The 22,029-nt window shown below is 41.3% G+C and overlaps 1 protein-coding gene across 1 annotated transcript in view; it reads left to right on the top strand.

Moving 5' to 3' along the window:
- SLC9A7 (solute carrier family 9 member A7) overlaps positions 1-22,029 on the top strand; it is a 176,320-nt gene that overhangs the window by 106,721 nt on the left and 47,570 nt on the right. Inside the window, exons 5-11 of the mRNA XM_003799626.2 lie at positions 2,086-2,198; positions 13,462-13,567; positions 13,850-13,991; positions 15,879-15,984; positions 17,666-17,754; positions 17,846-17,959; positions 20,612-20,723. Coding sequence (XP_003799674.1) covers positions 2,086-2,198; positions 13,462-13,567; positions 13,850-13,991; positions 15,879-15,984; positions 17,666-17,754; positions 17,846-17,959; positions 20,612-20,723 — 782 coding nt within the window. The remainder of the gene's footprint in view (positions 1-2,085; positions 2,199-13,461; positions 13,568-13,849; positions 13,992-15,878; positions 15,985-17,665; positions 17,755-17,845; positions 17,960-20,611; positions 20,724-22,029) is intronic.

Raw genomic sequence — 22,029 nt, 5'->3', positions numbered from 1 at the left:
GGAGATAAACCCAGGGGCCTTTTATGCCATCATAAAAAGAGGGGTTTGGACTAACGAAGCATTGGAGAGTGACAGGTTACATAACTGGCATTGGTGATGCTAGGAGACAGAATGGAGAAAAGGCTGCCAGAGAAGTCTATGGCTCAGGTCTAAGACTGTGGTAAAAGGAAATGGAGAAGAAGGTCTAGTTCCCGGAAATGTTTAAAAGGTAGATGAAGAAGTCTTTGATAAGCAACAAAGGGCAAATCAAATGTGTGTCACAGAGTTTCTGTGAAATGAAGTTGAACTTAGTGAGTGTCCTGAACAGTATCTAGCACACTGTAGGTAAGCTTTAAAGTCATAGCTATTTCTTCTCAAAAGGACTCCATTCTGTTAATAGTTCTTTTGCTCCTAACTTTTCTAATCAACTGTTCTAAGCTTCAAGATGCAAAGGTGGGCAATGCCATGGTCTTTGATTCCCATTAAGAATCTCATTATTAGAGGGTTGGCCGTAGGTATAATGAGTCAAGGTCTCAGTTATTTTTGTTCTTCTAACCCCAGCACCTGCCGCTGTCACTGCTGCCACCACACACACATGCCCACGTGTACTTACCCACACATGAAACACATATTAGGCCTTTTAACACTCCTCATTCCTTAGCTGGGTGTTGTGGTGGGTGCCTTTAGTCCCAGCTTCTTGGGAGGCTGAGGCAAGAAAATCACTTAAGCCCAAGAGTTTGAGGTTGCCCAGCCCCATATTCCGAGGGTGGAGGGTTCAAACCTAGCCCCAGACAAACTGCAACAACAACAACAAAAATAGCCAGGCATTGTGGCAGGTGCCTGTAGTCCCAGCTACTCGGGAGATTGAAGCAAGAGAATCGCCTAAGCTCAGGAGTTAGAATTTGCTGTGAATTGTGAGGCCATGGCACTCTACCCAGGGTGACAGCTTGAGGCTCTATCTCAAAAAATAATTAGTAGGATGTAAGCACTCCCAATTTGTAAAAATAATCAACACATTGAATCCCACAAAGGCATAAATGTATTCATGATCTATGTGTATATACTTAATAAAAAATTTTTTTAAAATAAATTAAATTAAAAAAAAAAACAGTCCTCCCAATTCGTAAGCTCTCCTGTAGGAAATGTGCTCCATCCAAGCTGAAAATGTAACTTGGTGTTCTCTCTTGGACCATGTCCCATTCTACATGGCTTGGGGAGGGCTGCTATTGGCCTGCCTAGCCCATGTAAAGAATAAGAGGCCAGATATGTCCGTGGATACACTAGTGTTCTAGCAGGACATGTAGAGAAGTTTGTCTCATTTTCCTTCTTTGAAATAATCCCTGGCGGAGAAGGTTGGTACCTTGGATCTTTGTGACCAACCTATTTTTTTCTCTCCAGCTTCACCTAGTCACCATTTCTGTAACATTAAATGCATTACTTTACCATCCTATGAATTTTATACCAATTTATTACACATTATTCCAGGTTCTGTCTCTTCCTTTCTCCTCTGTTAGTTGTGTAAGATGCCTTAACTGTGTTGTTGATTGAAGACCATACTTCATAGTTGCTATAGTTGTTAGCACAACTTTTTTTCTTCTTTTTTGAGACAAAGTCTCACTATGTTGCCTTGGGTAGAGTGCTATGGTGTCAAAATTCACAGCAACTTCTAACCCTTGTGCTCAAGTGATTCTCTTGCCTCAGCCTCCCAAGTAGCTGGGACTATAGGCACCCGCTACAACACCCAGGTATTTTTTTGTTGTTGTTGTACCTGTCATTGTTTAGCAGGCCCAGGCCAGGTTTGACCCTGCCTGCCTCAGTGTATATGGCTGGCACCATAACCATTGAGCTATGGGTACTGAGCCATCACAACTTTTAAAAATAAAATATTCAGATGTTTCATCAAGATGACCATTAATCAGAAACCATCACTTGGTGCCAAAGTCCTATTTACCCATGTTCCTGTTTAAGTGTCCAACCATATCAGCTTCCTGTTATTTCTATAAGTCTTCCTGGAATTATGGTATTATAGTACCACTCTGCTTGTGTGTTTGCTAGGTTATTCACTTTTTTTCTCCTTGTGACTTAGTTTACTTTACCTTCTTACAGAAATCTCATGTATGGTGTGGTGAAGCTCATGAAGATTGTGGGACAGCTCTCAGATAAATTTTACTACACAGATTGTCTCTTTTTTGGAGCAATCATCTCTGCCACTGATCCAGGTATTTACATATTTGCCTTTATCCTGATATTCCGTTACTTAAATCTTAAAATATTGAGAGCAACCGTTGATTTTTGTGCAGTAGGGAAACTGTAATAGAAACAGGGAATGGTGGAAGAAGTGACCAATAGGTGGGTCTAACGTGCTTAGATGGCTTTTCTTTCTTTTTTTTTTTTATTAAATCATAGCTGTGTACATTAATGCAATCATGGGGTGCAGTGTGCTGGTTTTACATACAATTTGAAATATTTTCATGAAACTGGTTAACATAGCCTTCATGGCATTTTCTTAGTTATTGTGTTAAGACATTTATATTCTACATTTAGAAAGATTCACATGTACCCTTGTAAGATGGACCATAGGCATTTCTTTTTTTATTGTTACTATTTTATTGTGGTAAAAATGTGTGAGACAAAATTTACCATCGTAACCATTTCTAAGTGTTCAGTACTGTTAAATATATTCACATCTCTGTATAACCAATCCTCAGGACATTCTTATCTTGTAATACCGAAACTCTGTACCCATGAAACAACAACTTCTCAGTCCCACCACCTAGCAAGCACCATTCTGCTTTCTGTCTCTATGAATGTAACGTTACTACTGTGGATCCCTCATATAAGAAGAATCATACGGTGTTTGTCCTTTTATGACTGACTTATTTCATTTGGCTTGATGTCTGAAAGGTGCATCCAAGTTGTAGCATTTGTTATAATTTCCTTCCTTTTAATGCTGAATAATACTCCATTGTATGCATACACCACACTTGGTTTATACATTCATCTGTCAGTGGGCACATGGATTGCTTCCACTGTACTTCTCATTTGTTTTTCATTTTAGAATGTCTAATTTGGTGGTAATTTTTATACTTAGACCGTATGCTTTCTCGGTGTGCTTTTGCTTTCTCTTAGGAAACATATCATTTGGTTTAAATAATACCTTTTCTTAGTAGAAACACACATGAGTACCTGTAGTGAATGTAATTTGATTTGTAAATAAATGCCTTTTGTATGATGTTCCTAGGTGACTGCACATTGTGACATGGTTTTCTACTCATAAATCTCTTGCCTTGCATTTTCAAGTGTTAGTTGAACCAATCCTTACAAGTGAATTATTATATACCCCTCCACCCTCATTGCTCAAAACAAACAAAAACGCCTCTCCTTTCTAAGTTAGAACCTATAATTAAATCTGTTTGCATAAAGGTACAGATACTCCTCTAATGTTAACTGTTGAGAATACATCTTACGGAAAGAAGTTATGGAGAATGAGCTGGTCCTCATGAAAAGTCTTCTCAATGTTTATGACGCCTTCTAACATTGTGGGCAGCAATAACCTTACAGATACTAAGATTTCCCACTCAACCGTACTTCCTCATGGTCCTAGGTCAATGCCATCCTATGGATCATTCTGCAAAGATAGATTTGTTCTATAATTTGCCCAGTCCATTGAGGTAGCCAGTATCCACATGTGGCTGTGAAGCAGTTGATATGTGGGGTACTGTAACTGAGGAACTAGATTTTAAATTTTATTTAATGGTAAGTAATTTAAATTTAAACAGCCACATGTGACTAGTGGGCTATCACATTGGACAGCATAGCTCTAAACAATTGTGTGGTTCTGAAGAATCTCAGTGTTCCAAAAAATGTTGACCTATCTTATCCCTCTTCTTACTGAATTGTAATAAAATTCAACATTTTATTACAAATACCCTAAGTAAATTAGTATCAAAAGAAGGTAGGATGTGGAGTCACAAGTCTGGGTGTGAGTTCTACTGTCAATCATTTATCGAGTATCCTCTGCCATCGGTTTGCTCAGCAATGAAGTAGGAATAATGGTACCTATTTCCTAAGCTATTGTAGAGATTAAATGAAACAACACATGCAAAGCACAGAGCATACAGCATCTGAATGCTGGTCTCAGCTCAGGCAGAGATTTCTCAGTTTTATTCTTTTTTTTTTTTTTTTATCAAAAATGAGTAACAGATCATCACTTAACCCAAGAATGTTTCCAAAGAGTATCATGAAAAGCATCTTTATTATTTAGTAGGATTCTGTCTGTGAATGTCTGTAGATGTATATCTGTTGAGAAATAGATTCTTTGTAAGTCTGAGAACGTGGTTTAGTCTGCCTGAAATATGTATATTACAAATAATTCTCATCTATAACTTTATTACTGACTTCATTCTAGTACTTGCCAACATGTAAAGGGAGGTTAGTGTAACATAAAGATTACTGATATTGGTGAGATACAGTGGCTCACCTATAATCCCGGTACTTTGGGAGGCCAAGGTGGGAGGATCACTTCAGGCCAGGAGTTTAAGACCAGCCTGGGTTAACATAGCAGACCCTGTCTCTAAAAAACAAAAGATAAAAAAAGACAAAATTAGCCAGGCATGGTGGCATACACCTATAGTCTAAGCTACCTGAGAGGCTGAGGCAAGAGGATTGCTTGAATCCAGGAGTTTGAGGCTGCAGTGAATTATGATTATGTCACTGAACTCCAGTCTGGTAACAGAGTAAGACCCAATGTCTTAAATTTTTTTTTTAAAAGGATTACTGATATTGTTTTTTGAGCTATTGTTGTTGCTTCGTTTAATAGAATAGAAATGCTTATTTTTTTCAGATTATCTTTGCAACTGTTTACAAACTTTAATGTGTCTGTGCCATGGTAGAAAATAACAGAAGGCATTACCACGGTACACCATTTTTATGTGGCCTATGCAGATTGGCACAGTAAGGGTTTTATATGAATGGAAGTTCTAGAAAATTGAAAGTTTAGACTTATTAAACACTAGGGCATTAACTGCTTTTTTAATGGAAATCTTCCTGAAATGTAGAATGCTTTTGTAAATTAGAAGTGCTTTACTACCTTCTTAAAAATCTGTTGTTTGAAAAGTTGGGTCCTAAAAGAGAAACTTAAGTGCAGAGTTTAGAGGGGATAACAAAAGTAGATTGACTTCCAGTGCCTGGTGCACAAAAAAAATTCTGGGATTGGGACAGAAAGTGGTATAGACTGATATGAAAGAATAAAAGGGCCATCCTTTTATTGCTGTACTTGGCTCAAACACCAATCTTTTGTTTTCTGAGTGAAGGTGACACAGTATTTGTAGGGTGGTGTGGGCTGCTCTGTGACAGGGAGCCCTCTCCAGTCTGTGGTCATGTGCCATGGGTGCCATGTACCATCTTTGTCAGCTGTTGCTTTAGATGGATCCACAATTGAGAAAACTGAAGTGCCTTCCTAGGCAGTGACCAGAGAACACAAGTGTTATTTTTCCTGTGAACCATTATGAAATGATTCTCTCTAATTTTAATTTTGTTATTTTTATGCCCTTTGAATCAATCAAGTTTCAAAGTCTAGGATCTGTATTTTCTAAGATTAATCCTTTAGTTGCATCACCAGGCTGGTCAGTCTTTTTCCTTTTTTAGACAAGGTCTTACTCTGTAGAGCCCAGGCTGGAGTACAGTGGCACTATCATAGCTCGCTGTAGCCTGGAATGCCTGGGATCTTACAATCATCTCACCCCAACCTCCCAAGTAGCTGGGAGTACAGGTACATGCCTCTAGCCTGGCTGACTAAAACAAAGGTAATTAGATTGGGATTTTTTTTTTTTTATTCTGACAACTTTCTTTTTCTTTTTTTTCCTTTAATTAAGTCATATATACATAGACCATGAACACATTTGTGCATGTGTGGGGTACAATGTGTTGATTTTTTATACAATTTGGAGTGCTTACACCAAACTAATCAACATAGCTTTCACCTCATTTACTTAATTATTGTGTTAAGATAGATTTGGGATCTTGCTGTGCTGCCCAGGATGGTCTCAACCCCCTGGCCTCAACTGATCCTCTTGCCTCAGCCTCCCAAAGAACTGAGATTGCAGGTGTGAGCTAACTATGCCCAACTATACACTGGTCAATCTTTTGTTCATCATTTGAGACTAGTTCAAATATGCTACCACCCCAGTCATTCTTCCTAGATTCCTTCATTATCTACTACCCATATCTCTCTTAAGTCTGTTGTGTACATAACAATACGTGCTACTCTGTACTAAGTGTTGTCAAGTTCCAGGCACTCTTTAGAACAGGGTGATGTGTTCAAGAAAAGTTAGTTGAATGAACAAATTCAGATTCTTGATTTTCCCTTCCTCCTATTTCTGCCATTCTTTGATTTTTTCCCACTGACTGCACCAATGGCCTTCAGTTGGTTAATTGTGATTTCTCAGTCTGCATCTGTTGGAAACAGCTGTTGTGAGCTGTTTGCTCTGATTTCAAGGGTTCTGCTGTGCGCGGGGGTGGAGGTGCAGTCAGTTTAATCTCTCCCTTGAGAAGTTACTTACTCAGTCCCAGTCTGTCATCCCTCCTTGTGGCCAGGCCCATACTTGCTTAGGAGGGGCCCAGCAGATTTCCTGACCTGTTTTATAACATGCTGGGCAGAGAGAAGTTGAAATTCATACCAGTGCTACGTAAGTATTCATTGTTACTAGTAAATGAGTTAGCTCTATATTACTTTTGCCATTGGTAAATACAATAGTATTTCAGGAAGACTGTGTTTAAAAGTCAGAAGGCCTATGGGAAGTCATGTAGCCCAGACCCTCACTTTACTAAATCCTTAGACTGTGCTGTGTGCTGAACTTTCCTAGCCACTTGGTGGCTGTGTTAGATGTCTTCTGCTTGTCCCTGCAGATTGAGTCACCACCTTGCTTCACCCTCCTCTCAGCCCTAGGAGGCTGACTGGTGTGGAATGAATATTCCAGAAGTTCCTTTGCCTTCTGGTTTCCCATTGGATTTGTCCACAGGAGATCACCAGTAGGAGATTAGGGGGAGGAAGGAGATACAGCAGGCCAGCTGTGTCCCTTGATCAGAGGCTGTAGCTCCTATTAGGCACTTTCTCCACACAGCTCCAGGTTCTGGTGATCAGTTCGTCCCTAGTGATGGTACATAGGTGCCCCGATTCCAGCCTCAAGTCCTGCCTTCTTCCTTGTGGTTTTCCCATTCTCTCCGCACACTTTTAGAAATAACCTCTCTATCAAATGCTCCTTAGATTGCTCAGCTTGAGGTGTTGTGTGTTTCATCACCTTGACTGATAGGGTCCTAGATCCAGGGCTTCTGGACTGCCAAACCTGGGCTCTGTTCATCAAGGTCAGCCTCTATCAGTCCTGAGTTTCCAACTCCCTAAGGTAGTGATGTGAACAGAGACCTTCTGTGCTATCCTGTGGCAGACATGTTACATGTATGAGTGAGGAAGAAAACGTCTCTTGTGCTCAACTACTAGTATTTGGAGAATATCAATACTGCAGCATAAATTAGCAGCCTATTGTACAAGTATGGCCTGTTTTGTCACCTCTAAGCTGAGGGGGATGACAATACTACCCAACTTACAGGGTTTTTTAAGAACTGAACGAGATTGTGAAAGGCTTAGCATAGTGCCTACTTCAAGGTAAGGTCTCAATAATTGTTGTCATTATCATCATTGTTAATTTTTCTTCAACATTGGGTTAAAAACAGGACAATTCTTGTCATATCCTGGTAAACTACTACAGTAAAAGTTTTCTGTGAGGAGCCCTAAATATTGTTTCTGTAATAAGTAATCCAAAAAATAACCTTTTAAAGCCCAATCCCTAAAGATCTCCTGTTGTGTAACCTGCTAAGCTGTATTTAAGGGTGAGGGAAAGAGGTTAACTTTGCATCTCGTGTGAACATCTGTGTTGTAAAAATGACATGTCCTGTAAGAACTACAGCTAATGAGCATGGACCAGATTTATGTCTGATTAGTGTCTGAATGTGTAAGCAACGCTTTTAGCCTCTTGATTTATGATAACCTGGAGCAGCTTCATCATATGTAGAGAGTTTTCAAATCTAAATTATTTTTTGCTTACTCTCAGTAAGTGAATTAAACTTTTTTGTTTTTTGAGACGGAGCCTTACTATGTTGCTCTCAGTAGAATGCGGTGGCGTCACAGCTCACAGCAACCTCAAACTCTTGGGTTTAAGCAATACTCTTGCCTCAGCCTCCCAGGTAGCTGGGCCTGCAGGTGTCCACCACAACACCCAGCTATTTTTTTGTTGTTGTTGCAGTTGTTATTGTTGTTTAGCTGGCCCGGTCCAGGTTTGAACCTGCCAACCTCGGTGTATATGACCAGTGCCAATAACTACTTTGCCACGGGCGCCGAGCCAAGTGAATTAAATTTTTTGGAAAGGAAGGCATGTTGGAGTCAGTGTCATTCTGAAATCTCTCTTAATCTTTAGCAAAATTAAAGAAGGGAGGACAGTAAAAGAAAAAACCAGATACAAAACTAGCTGATGTGCCAGGCACCATGCCATGGTCCTGTAGTCCTACCTACTCTGGAGGCTGAGGAGAGGATCGCTTGAGCCCAGGAGTTCAAGTCCAGCTTGGGCAACATAGTGAGACCCTGTCTCTAAACAAACAAATAAACAAACCAAACAAAACAAAGAACCCAAGAAAATCTAGCTGACAGAGCATTCCGTTACCCAGCAGCAGCAGTGAGACTTGAGTTCAGGAATGGCAGCTGTGCAGGGGAAAGGGGGCTGCTCATCAGGGAACCCAGAAATTTTATACAAGTACTCATACTCAAAAGAAGGGCTCCCCACTTGTAGTAAAGAACTTTGTCGGGGATACCTGATAGCATTTAAAACAGAGAGAGGGATTTGTGGGCGAGACTAGAGAAGATTAGAGGCTGTGGGAGTGATCTGAGTCCTCCGAGCTCTCAGAAATACCTAGCATCGATCTCTCTAGAACAGTGTTTTTCAGCCTTTTTTTTTTTTTAAATCTCACAGCATACTTGAACCTACAGTTAAACTTCTAGGGCACACTTAAATTATGTTGATTTAAAAAACTGAGTTCTTTGAGGATTCTCCATACTTCTTTCCAAAGAGGTTTTTTTTTTTATTAGTGGGACACAACTACAACAGGGACTTTACCAAACAAATGCAAACATTGTAACCTAATCATTTGTACCCTTATATTAATCTGAAATTTAAAAAAAAATACAATGAAAGTGAAAAAAGAATATACTTACTGTGCTTTGATCTTTGGAAAATAATTTAATTAAGGATCTTTAAAAAGTTTCCTGGCATACCTAAGATTTTCTCAGCACATCTGTGTCCTGCAGCACATAGCACTAAAGGAAGAGAGGGCTAGAGGCAGTGGATTTCAAAGTACTGGGGAAGTGGCTATACCCAGTGGCCAAATTTGTAATAGTTCAATTTAAAACCAGAAGAGGGAACCCTGGAGCCATGAAACTAGAACTGCTCTTCTGGGCCCACTTCTGCCCCTGCCCTCACTTAAATGTTATGGCAAAAATGAATTGAGGTTGAACTTCATGTAAATTTATATTGTGAGAAAAATATGAGGATAACCCTTCTGAATAACAAAGATACAGTTTCATACCAGAAAAATAAGGCCCCCAAAAGGTGAGACTTTATTAATATTCCAAAAGCAGCTAAAGGAAATGAAGAAAATGATAGAAGTTGTGAAAGAACATGCATCAGGAGTAAAAAATTCAGAAATGAGAGAAACAAACAATAGGGCATTATGAGAAGAGAGGCAGTAGAAAGGAATGGAAAGAAGCCTGTAGAGTAAACAGACATATATATAAAACGTGTGTTTTAAAAGATAGGTGAGGCTGGGTATGGTGGCTCATGCCTGTAATACTAGCACTTTTGGAGGCCAAGGTGGGAGGATCACTTGAGGCCAGGAATTCCAGCCCGGCCTTTGCAACACAGCAAGATTCTGTCTCTAGGCTCAGCTCCCGTAGCACAGTGGCTATGGCACTGGCCACATACACCAAGGCTGGTGGGTTTGAACCTGGCCCTGGCCAGCTAAACAACAATGACAACTATAACAATAAAAAAACTAGCTGGGGGTTGTGGTGGGTACCTGTAGTCCCAGCTACTTGGGAGGCTGACGCAAGAGAATTGCTTAAGCCTAAGAGTTAGAGGTTGCTGTGAGCTGTGACACCATGGCACTCTACCGAGGGTGACATAGTAAGACTCTGTCTCAAAAAAAACAAAGATCCTGTCTCCACAAAAAGTAGAAAAAATAACTGGGTGCAGTGGTATGCATCTGTAGTCCCAGGTATTCGGGAGACTGAGGCAGAAGGATACCTTGCGCCCAGGAGTTTGAGGCTTCATTGAGCTGTGTCACCCCAGCTTAGGCGACAGAGTTAAGACCCTATCTCAAAAAGAAGACCAAAACCGGTAGCACCCATAGCTCAGTCGGCAGGATGCTGGCCACATATACCTAGGGTGGCAGGTTTGAACCCATCCCAGGCCTGCTAAGCAACAATGACAACTGCAACCAAAAAAAAAAAGAAAATAGCCGGGCATTGTGGCAGGCACTTGTAGTTCTAGCTACTTGGGAGGCTAAGGCAAGACAATTGCTGAAGCCCAAGAGTTTGAGGTTACTGTGAGCTGAGATACCGCAGCATTCTACCCAGGGCGACAGCTTGAGACTCTGTCTCAAAAAAAAAAGAGGGCCAAAACCAAACAATAGTGCTGGGGAGTATGCATTTGGGTGATCAAACTATAAAAAAAGGCAAGAAATGATTACTTAGGGGTGGTGCCTGTGGCTCAAAGGAGTAGGGCACTAGCCCCATATACCAGAGGTGGTGGGTTCAAACCCGGCCCTGGCCAAAAACTGCAAAAAAAAAAAAAAAAAAAGAAAAGATTAAAAAAATAATAAAATAAAATTAAAAAAGAAATGATTACTTAATGTAGGTTAGTGTTTACTTTTGAGTGGAGGAAAGGGTTTGAGATTGGGATAAGATGTGTTGAGGACAGCTGGTAAAGCTGCATTTCTTGAACTAGGTGGTGGTTACAAGATTGGTTGGCTTATCAATAATTCACTAAACTAAGCATTTGTTTAGCTTGGTTTTCTGATTGTGTCAGTGATGCTTTGGGTTGTATAGATCAAAAAACTTGGTTAATTACAGCTCAAACAAATAGGTATTTCTCTTGGGTACTAGTCCCAGGCTGGTGCCACAGGTCCCAGTATATTCAGGCATCTGGGCACTCAGTCTTTCTACCACATTGCCCTTGGGTTTCAGTCACACATTAGTTACTCCGTGGAAGTAAGAGTGTCTGGACTTTCTGCCCTCTTCCTGACAGGGAGACATTATGTTCTCTGCAAAGGAATCTGGGAAAGTGAGTGTTTAGCTTTTTCAGTCCTTATGGTAGAAACCATCAAGAGGGAAGGTAGTTGGTGCGAGTCTTGAGAGAGAACACTGCTGCATATATCTATCTGGAGCAGGGGTTCTCAACCATGGCAGATGTGGCCTCTCTACCTGCTGAGAACATTTGACAATGTCAGAGATATTTTTGGTTGTCACAGTTGAGGTCAAAGGTGCTATTGGCATCTGCTGGGTAGAGGCCAGAGATGCTGCTAAGCATCTTATGATGTGCAGGACAGCCCTTTCCATGTGTGTGGGTTACTACAAAAGTTCTGAGATACACAAAAATTAAGAAACACAAAATCCACACAGATGGAAACAATTGAAACCTTCCCAACAATACCAGTAAGCTGAGCAAGTTGAAACTTGCGTGTGTAGGCTGGATGCCGTGGCCCACGCCTGCAATCCTAGCACTCCGGGAGGCCAAGTGGGGAGGAATGCTTGAGGTCAAGAGTTTGAGACCAGCCTGAGCAAGAGAGAGAGAGACCATGTCTCTACTAAGAATAGAAAAATTAGCAGGGTGCTGTGGCAGGTGTCTGTAGTCCCATCTACTTGGGAGGCTGAGGCAAGAGGATTGTTTGAGCTCAAGAGTTTGAGGTTGCTGTTACAATGTCTAGAGACATCTATAATGACACTATGGCGCTCAACCCCAGGGCAAGAGAGTAAGACTTTCTCAAAAAAAAAAAGAAAGAAAGAAAGAAAAAAAAATCTTGCGTGGGTGAATCAGAAAGAACACTATTGGCTGTGTTTCTTGGAAGTGAAGTAACAGGCTGTACATACCACAGTCTGTCTCAAAACTTTCATAGTGACCTGTGTACAACACAGAGATTATTTGACCTGAAATGGCAATAAATCCAAGGCTAAGAAACCCTGTTCTAGAGCAGTGGTTCTCAAGTGGGGTCTGGTAACTTATTTTCTCACCAGTGTATAATGGAGTTTTCTAGAGGCTATATAATATGTATATTGACTATTGGTTGCTGAAATATAGAAACCGATATGGGAACCATCTGTCTTTCATTAATCCAGACATTTAAAGAAGATTTGCAGTGTCTCTATTTTCACTGCTTTTTTTTTTTGGTTATTGTTGTTTTGGAAAATTTGAGTTTTTTTTCATTACAATATGTCATGTTAACATATGATGGCTTATTAATTTTAAATGTAGATTTAATTTTTCTGTTTTATTCAATAAGTAAATATCAATAGAAAAGTTAAGGCTCTTTGGGGGCCTCAGTAATTTTTAAGAATTTAGGCTTGGCGCCTATAGCTCAACCGGCTAAGGCTAAGGCGCCAGCCACGTACACCTAAGGTGGCGGGTTCGAATCCCCAGCCCGGACCCGCCAAACAACAATGATGGCTGCAACCAAAAAGTAGCCGGGCGTTGTGGCGGGCGCCTGTGGTCCCAGCTACTTGGGAGGCGGAGGCAGGAGACTCGCTTGAGCCCAGGAGTTGGAGGTTGCTGTGAGCTGTAATGCCACGGCACTCTACCCAGGGGGACAGCTTGAGGCTCTGTCTCAAAAAAAAAAAGAATTTAAAGGGGTGCTGAGGCCAAAAGTTTGAGAGCTGCTGATTCAGAGAATAGTTGATTTTTAAATGCCTGAGAAATGTGAAAACTAGGAGTATTATTTCGTATAGCCTGTTATAAATGAAGACTCTTGTTATTTCTCAGATGTTTATTAAAGTCTTCTCTGTGTCCTGACAATGCTGGGTTCTGGGATCACAGTGGTCAGTAAAACAGGCCTTCCAGGAGATTCCAACCCACTGGTGAAGCCAAATCACATTGTTTGTGATTTTCTTTTTAAGTTCTGTAACAGGTGTTTTCAAAGTGTGGTGGGATCACAGTGAAAAGCATGGTGTTTTGATGGAGTGTCATTAGACAAGCATCACATCAAGCCTCGTTCGGATTAGAGATTGCTGTTTTCATTTCAGCCATACACAGTCTGTGTTTGACCCCCTTGCTAGCTCCCGAATCACGTGATCCCACCCCGAGCTAGGCATTGCCTCTGTAAATCTGTGATCAGTGGTTAAAGGTCAGAAACCAAAACTAATTTCTGTGCTTTTGGTCCACTTTTTAGTGACTGTGCTGGCGATATTTAACGAGTTGCATGCAGATGTGGATCTTTATGCACTTCTGTTTGGAGAGAGTGTCCTAAATGATGCCGTTGCCATTGTACTGTCCTCGTAAGTAGCGTGTTTCTGCTGAGGAAGAGAGACCCTGGTTTCTTGGATGTTTTAGGGCCTAAAGTTTAGGCTAAATATTCAGAGGCCTGCCTTAAAAGTGTTAAATATTGAATCGGGCATTTTTCTAAATGAGATTTACCAGCTTTGTTGATGAAGTTGTGTTGTTTTCTCTGCTCAGCAGCACTTAGCAGAGTGTAGATGCCTTTGTTTGTCAATATTTCAGGCACCATGGTATAAAACCCACGTGGGCTTTTAAAACTCTCTTTTCTTTTTAAACTCTAGGTCTATCGTTGCCTACCAGCCGGCTGTACTGAACACTCATGCCTTTGATGCTGCTGCCTTTTTTAAGTCAGTTGGAATTTTTCTAGGTATATTTAGTGGCTCTTTTACTATGGGAGCTGTGACTGGTGTTGTGACTGCACTAATATCCTTTTTGTAGTTTCTGCCTCTGCCTGGTGATGCATGTGGCATTACGCTTTCAAAAGAAAGTTCTCAGTTCTCCCTTTCAGATCAGAATAACAAACTGATTGTTCCACTGAGGTGGGGTAACTCCTTCAATGTGTCCCTTTGGTGAAAAACCCTTGCTCTGTCTTCACCTTTGCCTTTTCTCTCCTTTTCTTATGAACCAGTTGGGGCCTTAGTTTTAGGGGGGCTAAAAAGACTTGAGGAGCCAGGGAGAGACAGAGGAATCACAGACTACTGGCTGAGAAGTATTTTAGCCCCAGCTAGCTACTGCTGCCGGGTGTTCGGGGCCACACACTGTTAAACGTGGCCATAGCTAGCTGGGGGCCATCAGTGGGAATTACTGCACTGTGGCCTTCTGTACGTGACAGATGGCACAATATTTAGTTTAAACAAATGGTAGCCATTCCACAGCTGTGCTGAGTCCTTCCTCATGTCCTCTTTGGTGGGCATTACAGATGTTAATTTGAGCCACATCATTTCATCATGCAATCAATATAAAAAATTAATGAGATTGTATGCATTTGTTTTTTTGTGCCAAGTTTTTGAAATATGGTGTGTGTTTTGCTCTTGTAGCATATCTCAGTTCAGTACACCCACATTTTATGTTTTTCAGTAGCCACATGTGGCTAGTGGCTGCCGTATCAGACAGTGCAGATTTTAGATGGCATTCTTGACAGAGAACCTTTTGATGCCCTGGGGACTTATATTGCTCAGTCAAACTACTCATGAGAAGTTCTTTGCTGGCCCTTTATCAAATGGCAGTGTTAGTAATCTCTGGTCCCCAAAGGTGACACGAACACCTGGTAGCTACCCCAGGAGTTGTGCATTTCTTCCATTTCTTTCCTGTGCCTGCATGTCCTATGGACTCAGGCCTCAGTGGCACAGAAGGGCCAGAGTCTCATGAACCTCATCTTCCCATCCCTGAGAGAACTAACCTGCCAGGCAAGCCAGTGCCCGTGACTGCATCTCTCGGAACTATGAGTATTGCAGGGAGCACAGAAAATTGTCAGTTTCTTTAGAAAGCTGAAAAAAATCATTTTATTTAGACATAATTCACATACTGTACAAGTCACCCATTTAAAGTGTTCAATTCAATGGTGTTTGGTATACAGTAGAGCCTCCATTGTTGACCACCTCCCTACAGTGACCACCTCTTTAAGTTAACCTAATTTTCTTAGACAGGACATGCAACACTTGTATGTATCAGTGTAGTAGGCCTAGATCCTTATGTTGACCACCTTCGTATGTTGACCAGTTTGTTACATTCCCTTGAGTAGTCAACTTACGAGGTTCTATTGTATTATATTGATTGTTTTTGAAATTGTGGTAAGATATAGCTACAGAAAGTTGCCATATAACCATTTTCAAAATGCACAATCGATGGTGTGCTCCCACTTAATGGGCACAATTTGTAAAGGTATATGGCACACCTCTTGGGTGCAGGACACAACTACAAGAGGGACTCTACCTAACAAATGCAAATATTATAACCTAGTTGTTTGTACCCTCACATTAACCTATAAAATAAAATCAAATGAAATGCATAATCCAGGGGCATTAAGTACACTCACAATATTGTGTAACCATCTGCCTTATCTATTCCCAGAACTTTTTCCTCATATCCATCAAACCATCTCTCCCCATTCCCCCTCCCTCCAGCCTGCAGGAACCTCTGTTAAAGCTTAATTTTGTTACTGAAAAAAAAGTCTGTAGCAGCTTTAGGGCCTCAATAGCAGAGTTGAAGAGAAAGGCTTGCTCTTATAACGGGGTCCTGGAGTAATAGGGTGTGGTTCTTGGTGGCCATGACACGTGTGCCTGGAGATAGGGTCCTTGACAAGGTGCTGACGTGACCAAGTTTACCAAGCTGCACTGCTTCCCCCTGCTGGAGACAGCACTCTTCTTCCTCATGTCCTGGAGCACATTCCTCTTGGCAGAAGCCTGCGGATTTACAGGTAAGTTTTCTTTCCTCTTGGGCCACCCTTCCCTTCACTGTAACAGGGGTTGTGGGAGATTCTGAAGGGAGGGAAGACTTCTTAGAAGCTGCATGGAGTTGAGTAATTATTGAACAAGTGTCCTAAGAGGATTGCTGAGCAAGCCTGGTATTCTGTCTTAATGGATCATTTAGTTTCCAAAAGTTACAGACTTTTAAAGGATAAAGTTCATCATATCATTCCAAACTCAGTTATGTTTTTGAGTACTCATTCTAACTATAAGTTGGTGTTTAGCTGCACAGGTTACAAAATATATTAAAATCATATTTTTATCCTCCCCTTGGTTGCTATTGTTATTTTACATAGACTAGCAATAACAAGCAAAATATGTGTCCTTTTAAGGTAATTTTGCATCTACTCAGATGAATATGAACACAGTTTTTCCTTATTTTGTCTCTGGGCCATTTAAACTTTTTTTTTTTTTTTTTAAGAGAGGGAGTCTTACTATGTCACCCTTTGTAGAGTGATACCACAGCAACCTCCAACTCCTGGGCTTAGGCAATCTCTTGCCTTAGGCTCCCGAGTAGCTGGGACTACAGACACCTGCCACAACGCCCAGCTGTGTTTTTGTTGCAGTTTGGCCGGGGCTGAGTTTGAACCCGCCATCCTTGGTACATGGGATCGGCACCCCACCCACTGATCCACAGGCGCTGCTCATGTCTCTGGGCCATTTAATCATTATTTCTCGATACCATGTTATTATGGTGCCAGTTCATATAACATTGATATTAGTGTGGTTAATCATGAGGTTTTAGTTCCTCACATTCTCTCATTTAGAAAAATCTCTGACTTTTTCTATTAAAAACTCAAATATTAATACAATTACTATATATAATCCAGGTACTTAGGATGTACATTTATCACTTTTTCAAAATATGGTAATATATCTTCACATGAAGCATTACAAAATATCTAACTTTTAAAAAACTTGACAGTTATCTGTAAATATGTAGGCAGAGTCCCAGGTATGCCAGTTGTCTTGTACAACAAAATGGTTACCATTAACCAGAAATCTAGATCATCAGGGCTTAGATAAATTGACAAGTATTCTTTATCTCTTTTGTCTGAAGCCCCAGACTAACTATGCAAGAATATAATTTTTTTTTTTAAAAAAAAGCAACTTTAATACATTTTTGAGGGTTTTTTTTTTTTTTTTTTTTTTGGTAATTTTTGGCTGGGGCTGGGTTTGAACCTGTCTCCTCTGGCATATGGGGTCAGCGCCCTACTCCTTTGAGCCGCAGGGCCGCCCCAGAATATAAATTCTTGAAATTAAATTCGTTCATTCTAAAAACAGAGGAATATGCCAAAAGTGGATGATAGACCCCCATGGTCTCTTTGAGGGAATGAATACTGTATGCCAGCTACAGATGGTAAATTCAGTAGAAGTGTAGAGGAGCGGAGAGAATGGTCTTAAAACTGGAGCACGGGGAGAGGTTGGAGGACTTGGCTTTAACAGAAGGCAGAGTTGAGGAGATGGAAAGGTTGATATGAGAGGTGAGGGGCTTGGGGAGCATTCAGTAATAGGAAACTCAAAAATATATAAGAAGTTGGATATGCTGGGCCTGCCTACCTTCATTTTATGTTTCAGCAGGGTTTTCTTCCTGCTATTTTTCCCCGTAATTTTTTTTTAATCTCTTGGCAGGTGTTGTAGCAGTTCTTTTCTGTGGAATCACACAAGCTCATTACACTTACAACAATCTGTCCGTGGAATCAAGAAGTCGAACCAAGCAGGTGAGAGAGCCTTGATACTTATGTGTTGCCTGTTAATACAGGGAAGGGGGAATTGCAGGGTTTACAGCTTCCTTTTCTATTCTTCATATAGCTCTTTGAGGTGTTACACTTCCTGGCAGAGAACTTCATCTTCTCCTACATGGGCCTGGCGCTGTTTACCTTCCAGAAGCACGTTTTCAGTCCCATTTTCATCATTGGCGCTTTCGTATCCTTTTCTTGTTCCACCATTTTCTGCATGGAAGGGCAACCACTGCTAGGGAAGCTATAATAATAATAATAAGAATAGTTTTTGTTTGGGGTAGATGACTGGGTCAGTGCTAATTCACAGTGTTTATAATGAGAAAAAGAAGGCTTAAGGGATGTTTCACAAAGCTAAATTATTTAACTTAAAGGACTTCTTTTATTCTAAGACCATCTTCTCTGCATTTTCTGTGTAAGGTGGCCTTTATGTTAAACTGGTGCTTGGCAGATGATAGTTTATTTTATAAAGTGCCCTTCTTGGTAAGTCTAAAAGTCAGCCACCACTTCAGTCCCCATCTTCAGAATTATTTTTGATGTTGCATTGCCACATGAATTCAAATCCAGGAGGTTCCCTGATTTGGATGACTTGAAGGTTCTATTTGTCTGGCTATCAACTATGCCCCCAGCATAGGAAGCCCTTCCTCTGGCCACCCAGGGAAACCTGCAGACAGTGACCATGCCTTCACCCAGGCTGCCCTGCTGCTCACTACAGATCATGGTGGAAAAGATTCTGTACCCACCCACCCCCCAAAAAGAAAAATGAATAAAAAGAAGAAGAAAGATAAAATGTAAAAATACTTAGTCCTTTGATTTAGAGCCATTGTGAGTGTAGTATCTGGGGAAAAAGACAAGTTTGGGGTGTTGACTTCTCTCAAGTGAGGAGGGCTGTGAGCACCTAGCAATGGATCAACAGGTGAGGCCTTCTCTCACTTGGCCTCAGATAACTATTGTTTTCATTACAGTGAAATTTTCTGGGGCTTGATTTCAGGACACTGAGCAGAATCCCCTATTGCTGGTTGTTCACTTTCCTTTTCTGAAGCCCCATGAGTATCCTTAGGTCTTAGAATGCTGGCCAAAAAGGGCTGTTTTTCTTTTCTGGGCTTTTCATTTATTGTGCAGGAATGACTGACACTCACCAAGCTGAGGAACAGTGGTAGTGGCCTAATGCAGTACTGGAGTCCTTCTAGTTAGAGTGTCATATGCTTAAACTGGTAGCTTATTTTGGGGTTTAAATGCTTAGCAAACTTAATAGCTAAACATCTGCAGGATCAATGTTTTTATTCTTCATTAAGAAAGACCTTGAATGTTGTTTTGATTTGTATTCCTAGCATGGCACCCAAGAGAGATAGTGAGAGCACAGCCCTGGTTTACAGATGAGGGCCTGGCAGAGGGTGAGCTGGGTCCTCTGTGAATCCTAAAGGCTTCTTACCACTTAAAGACTTTTGCTTTGCTTCTGGGATAGAATGTCCTTTATAAGCACTACCTAGTTCTTTCTGTTCAAAACAAAACAAAAAGAAAGAGAAAAAAAAAAAAAAGAAAAACAGGCAATGCTTTACCCTGCAGGAGGCAGAGAAGATAGTTCCGCCCTGCCTTCTGTCTGAAACAGCTGCAGTTGCTGCAGCTGGTGCTTTGCCAAAACGGAAGCTCCCTGTTCCTTTGGCCTCCCGTGGGGGTTTCCTTCTCTGACCAGGGGAATGTGAAGCTCTCTCTGTTGGGCACTGTTCTAAACTCAGCAAGTGACAAAGGGCCAGTTTCCCTGAATTCTTTGGCACAGTAGAGTTCCTTTTCCACACTCTTTTTCCATTTTTAATATCTCTAAAAGACATTTTAGCCACTTAAGTAGAGAAATCTCCCCAGGTTGATTCTTGTTTTTATGTGTTTGTGTGTTTGTTTTGTTTTGTTTTGTTTTTGAGACAGAGTCTCACTCTGTTGCCCTCAGTAGAGTGCCATGGTGTCATAGCTCAGAGCAACCTCAAACTCTTGGGCTTCATTGATCCTCTTGCCTCAGCCTCCTGAGTAGCTGGGACTACAGGTGCCCCCCCCACAATGCCAGGCTACTTTTTATATTTTTAGTAGAAATGGTGTATCACTCTTGCTCAGACTGGTCTTGAACTCCTGAGCTCAAGCAATCTACCTGCCTCAGCCTCCCAGAGTGCTATGATTATAGGCGTGAGCCACCGTGTCTGACCCCCAGGTTGAGTGATTCTTGTGAGTGATCTGAATTTCTCTTCATGTTATGAATACTTTCAGTTTCCCCACCCCTTATGTGCAGTCTTTCCCAGGTCATTAGGGCCCCTGATGTTTACTTGCAAGTGAAGCTGGTGAACACTTAACTAGCCAACTTGCTCTTTAAAGTTTGACTCTAGGGTTAGTCATTTTTTTCTTCTTATGATTTTTCTGCCAGTAAAGCCCAAAACAGTTTGCTACTCTCAACGCCCCACTCCTGCCACGATGCTTTTGCTTATTTCTGGACTCATTTTTAGATAGATTGGGGAATTGGTCAATAGCAGTTGAATGAAAATCAAGAACTTCCAATGTCATGATCTATGTGTATATGACTTAATAAAAAGAAGAAAAAAAGAACTTCCAATGGTGTGTTTAACAGGCTGAAAATGATCTCTGTGAACCAGGAGGTGGGGACAGTTGGCCAGATGACCCCCATTTTGTTGCTGAGTGACAGGTCGAGAGGGAAACTAGACATCTAGGCTTCTTTAGAGAGTTCTCTGGACCGTAGCACGTGTCATGGGCATTCCTAAAATTCTCTGTTCAGCCAGAGGTTGTGTGAAAGTGCTATTCTGGAAAACTGTTGGTCCCTTAACCTCCACCTGGTGGCCAGGTTGCCATCTTCCTGGGCAGAGCCGCGCATATCTACCCGCTCTCCTTCTTCCTCAACTTGGGCAGAAGACATAAGATTGGCTGGAACTTTCAACACATGATGATGTTTTCAGGTAAAAAAAAAAAGTATAAGTCTAAAGAAAATGAGTTCAATTTAGCAGGTAATGGTAGTATGATTAAAATATAATTGTGAGAGTATTCAGCAGTGAGGGTGTTCAGCATGCCCCGTGGGTGAAGGGCTCAGCTACAACTTAAACTTTACCTTAGAAATGAAAGTAACGTAACCTAAACATTCATACTCTCATATTAATTTGAAATAAAAAAGATAAGACTCATTAAAAGACAGGCATTCAAGTTCCTGGTTCATTTGTATCCTCTGCAGTGCTGAGTTAGACAGATGTACATGTTCCATGGAGTTAGTATTGATTTTGTAAACCACACTACCACATGTGAACAGTCTCCCCTAAAATGCACGTCTAATTCATTTCTGCAGCCCCAGGGACCTGGAGATATGTCAGTACTTAAAGTGCTTGCTTGTTCTGTAGTAGATGTTCATAACCTTTAGGCTTTCAGAAGGGATCTAGGTCTGAAATTAGAAGGAAAATAGTTCTTGATGAGAAAGAACATGGACCAGGTGACTCAATATCTCCCAGCTGCAATATCCTCACTTGTAAAATAATGGAATTGAGCTAATTAGTTAAGGTCCCCTGGCTTTAACTTTCTATGAAGCAGAAGAACTAAAAGGCACTCACATAAGCAAGAGCAACCCAAATCTGGGATTTAACAGCTGTGATAGTCCCCCCCGGAGTTTACACTGTCTCCCACACCCCCCAACTTTTCACTGATAAGCTGAGAGGTCTGTAGAAGCCACTGAGGGGACAAAGGGCAATTTTAAAAAGATATAAAGAAAGGAGAGAGCACTTGGCATGATGCAGCGAGGGTGGTATAAAGGAGACCAAAGTTAGAGCATCTCTGCAGATCTGAGGGAGGACATATTTCAGGCAGCACTGTGACCCTTAAAGACACTTCTTTCCTAAGTGGGGGAGAGGGAGGGGCTGTAGAAGAGGGCAGAGAGAGTAGAAGCCACCTCTTACTGCCACTCAGTAAGTTCTTGGAGGCCTCACAGAGTCATACTGAAATTAGACTAACAGTCATTGCTCGGTAAAGCAGTGTTTGTCTCATGCTAACTTGTACCTGAACTTAGATATAGGTGCAGCCTGCCCAGATGACTTCCTTTCACTCTAGTGAGAATGTATTCGGCATCTTCTTTTGATAATAAGCCACAGTCCTAGGTTGTAGAGGGTATGAAGACCTCCACTGAGCTCATATCCCCGGGGAGGGGGGCAGACAGATGCACACAGAGCTCACTTTCTCCCAGGAAATGATGCTGAATTGCACAAAAGAGGTATGAAGGAAGGT

The sequence above is a fragment of the Otolemur garnettii genome, unplaced genomic scaffold (assembly GCF_000181295.1).
Source record: "Otolemur garnettii isolate 467f Iridium unplaced genomic scaffold, OtoGar3 scaffold00153, whole genome shotgun sequence".
Taxonomy (NCBI): Eukaryota; Metazoa; Chordata; class Mammalia; order Primates; family Galagidae; genus Otolemur; species Otolemur garnettii.
Note: the sequence above shows the minus strand (reverse complement) of the source record. Positions and strands in the feature narration are given on the sequence as shown.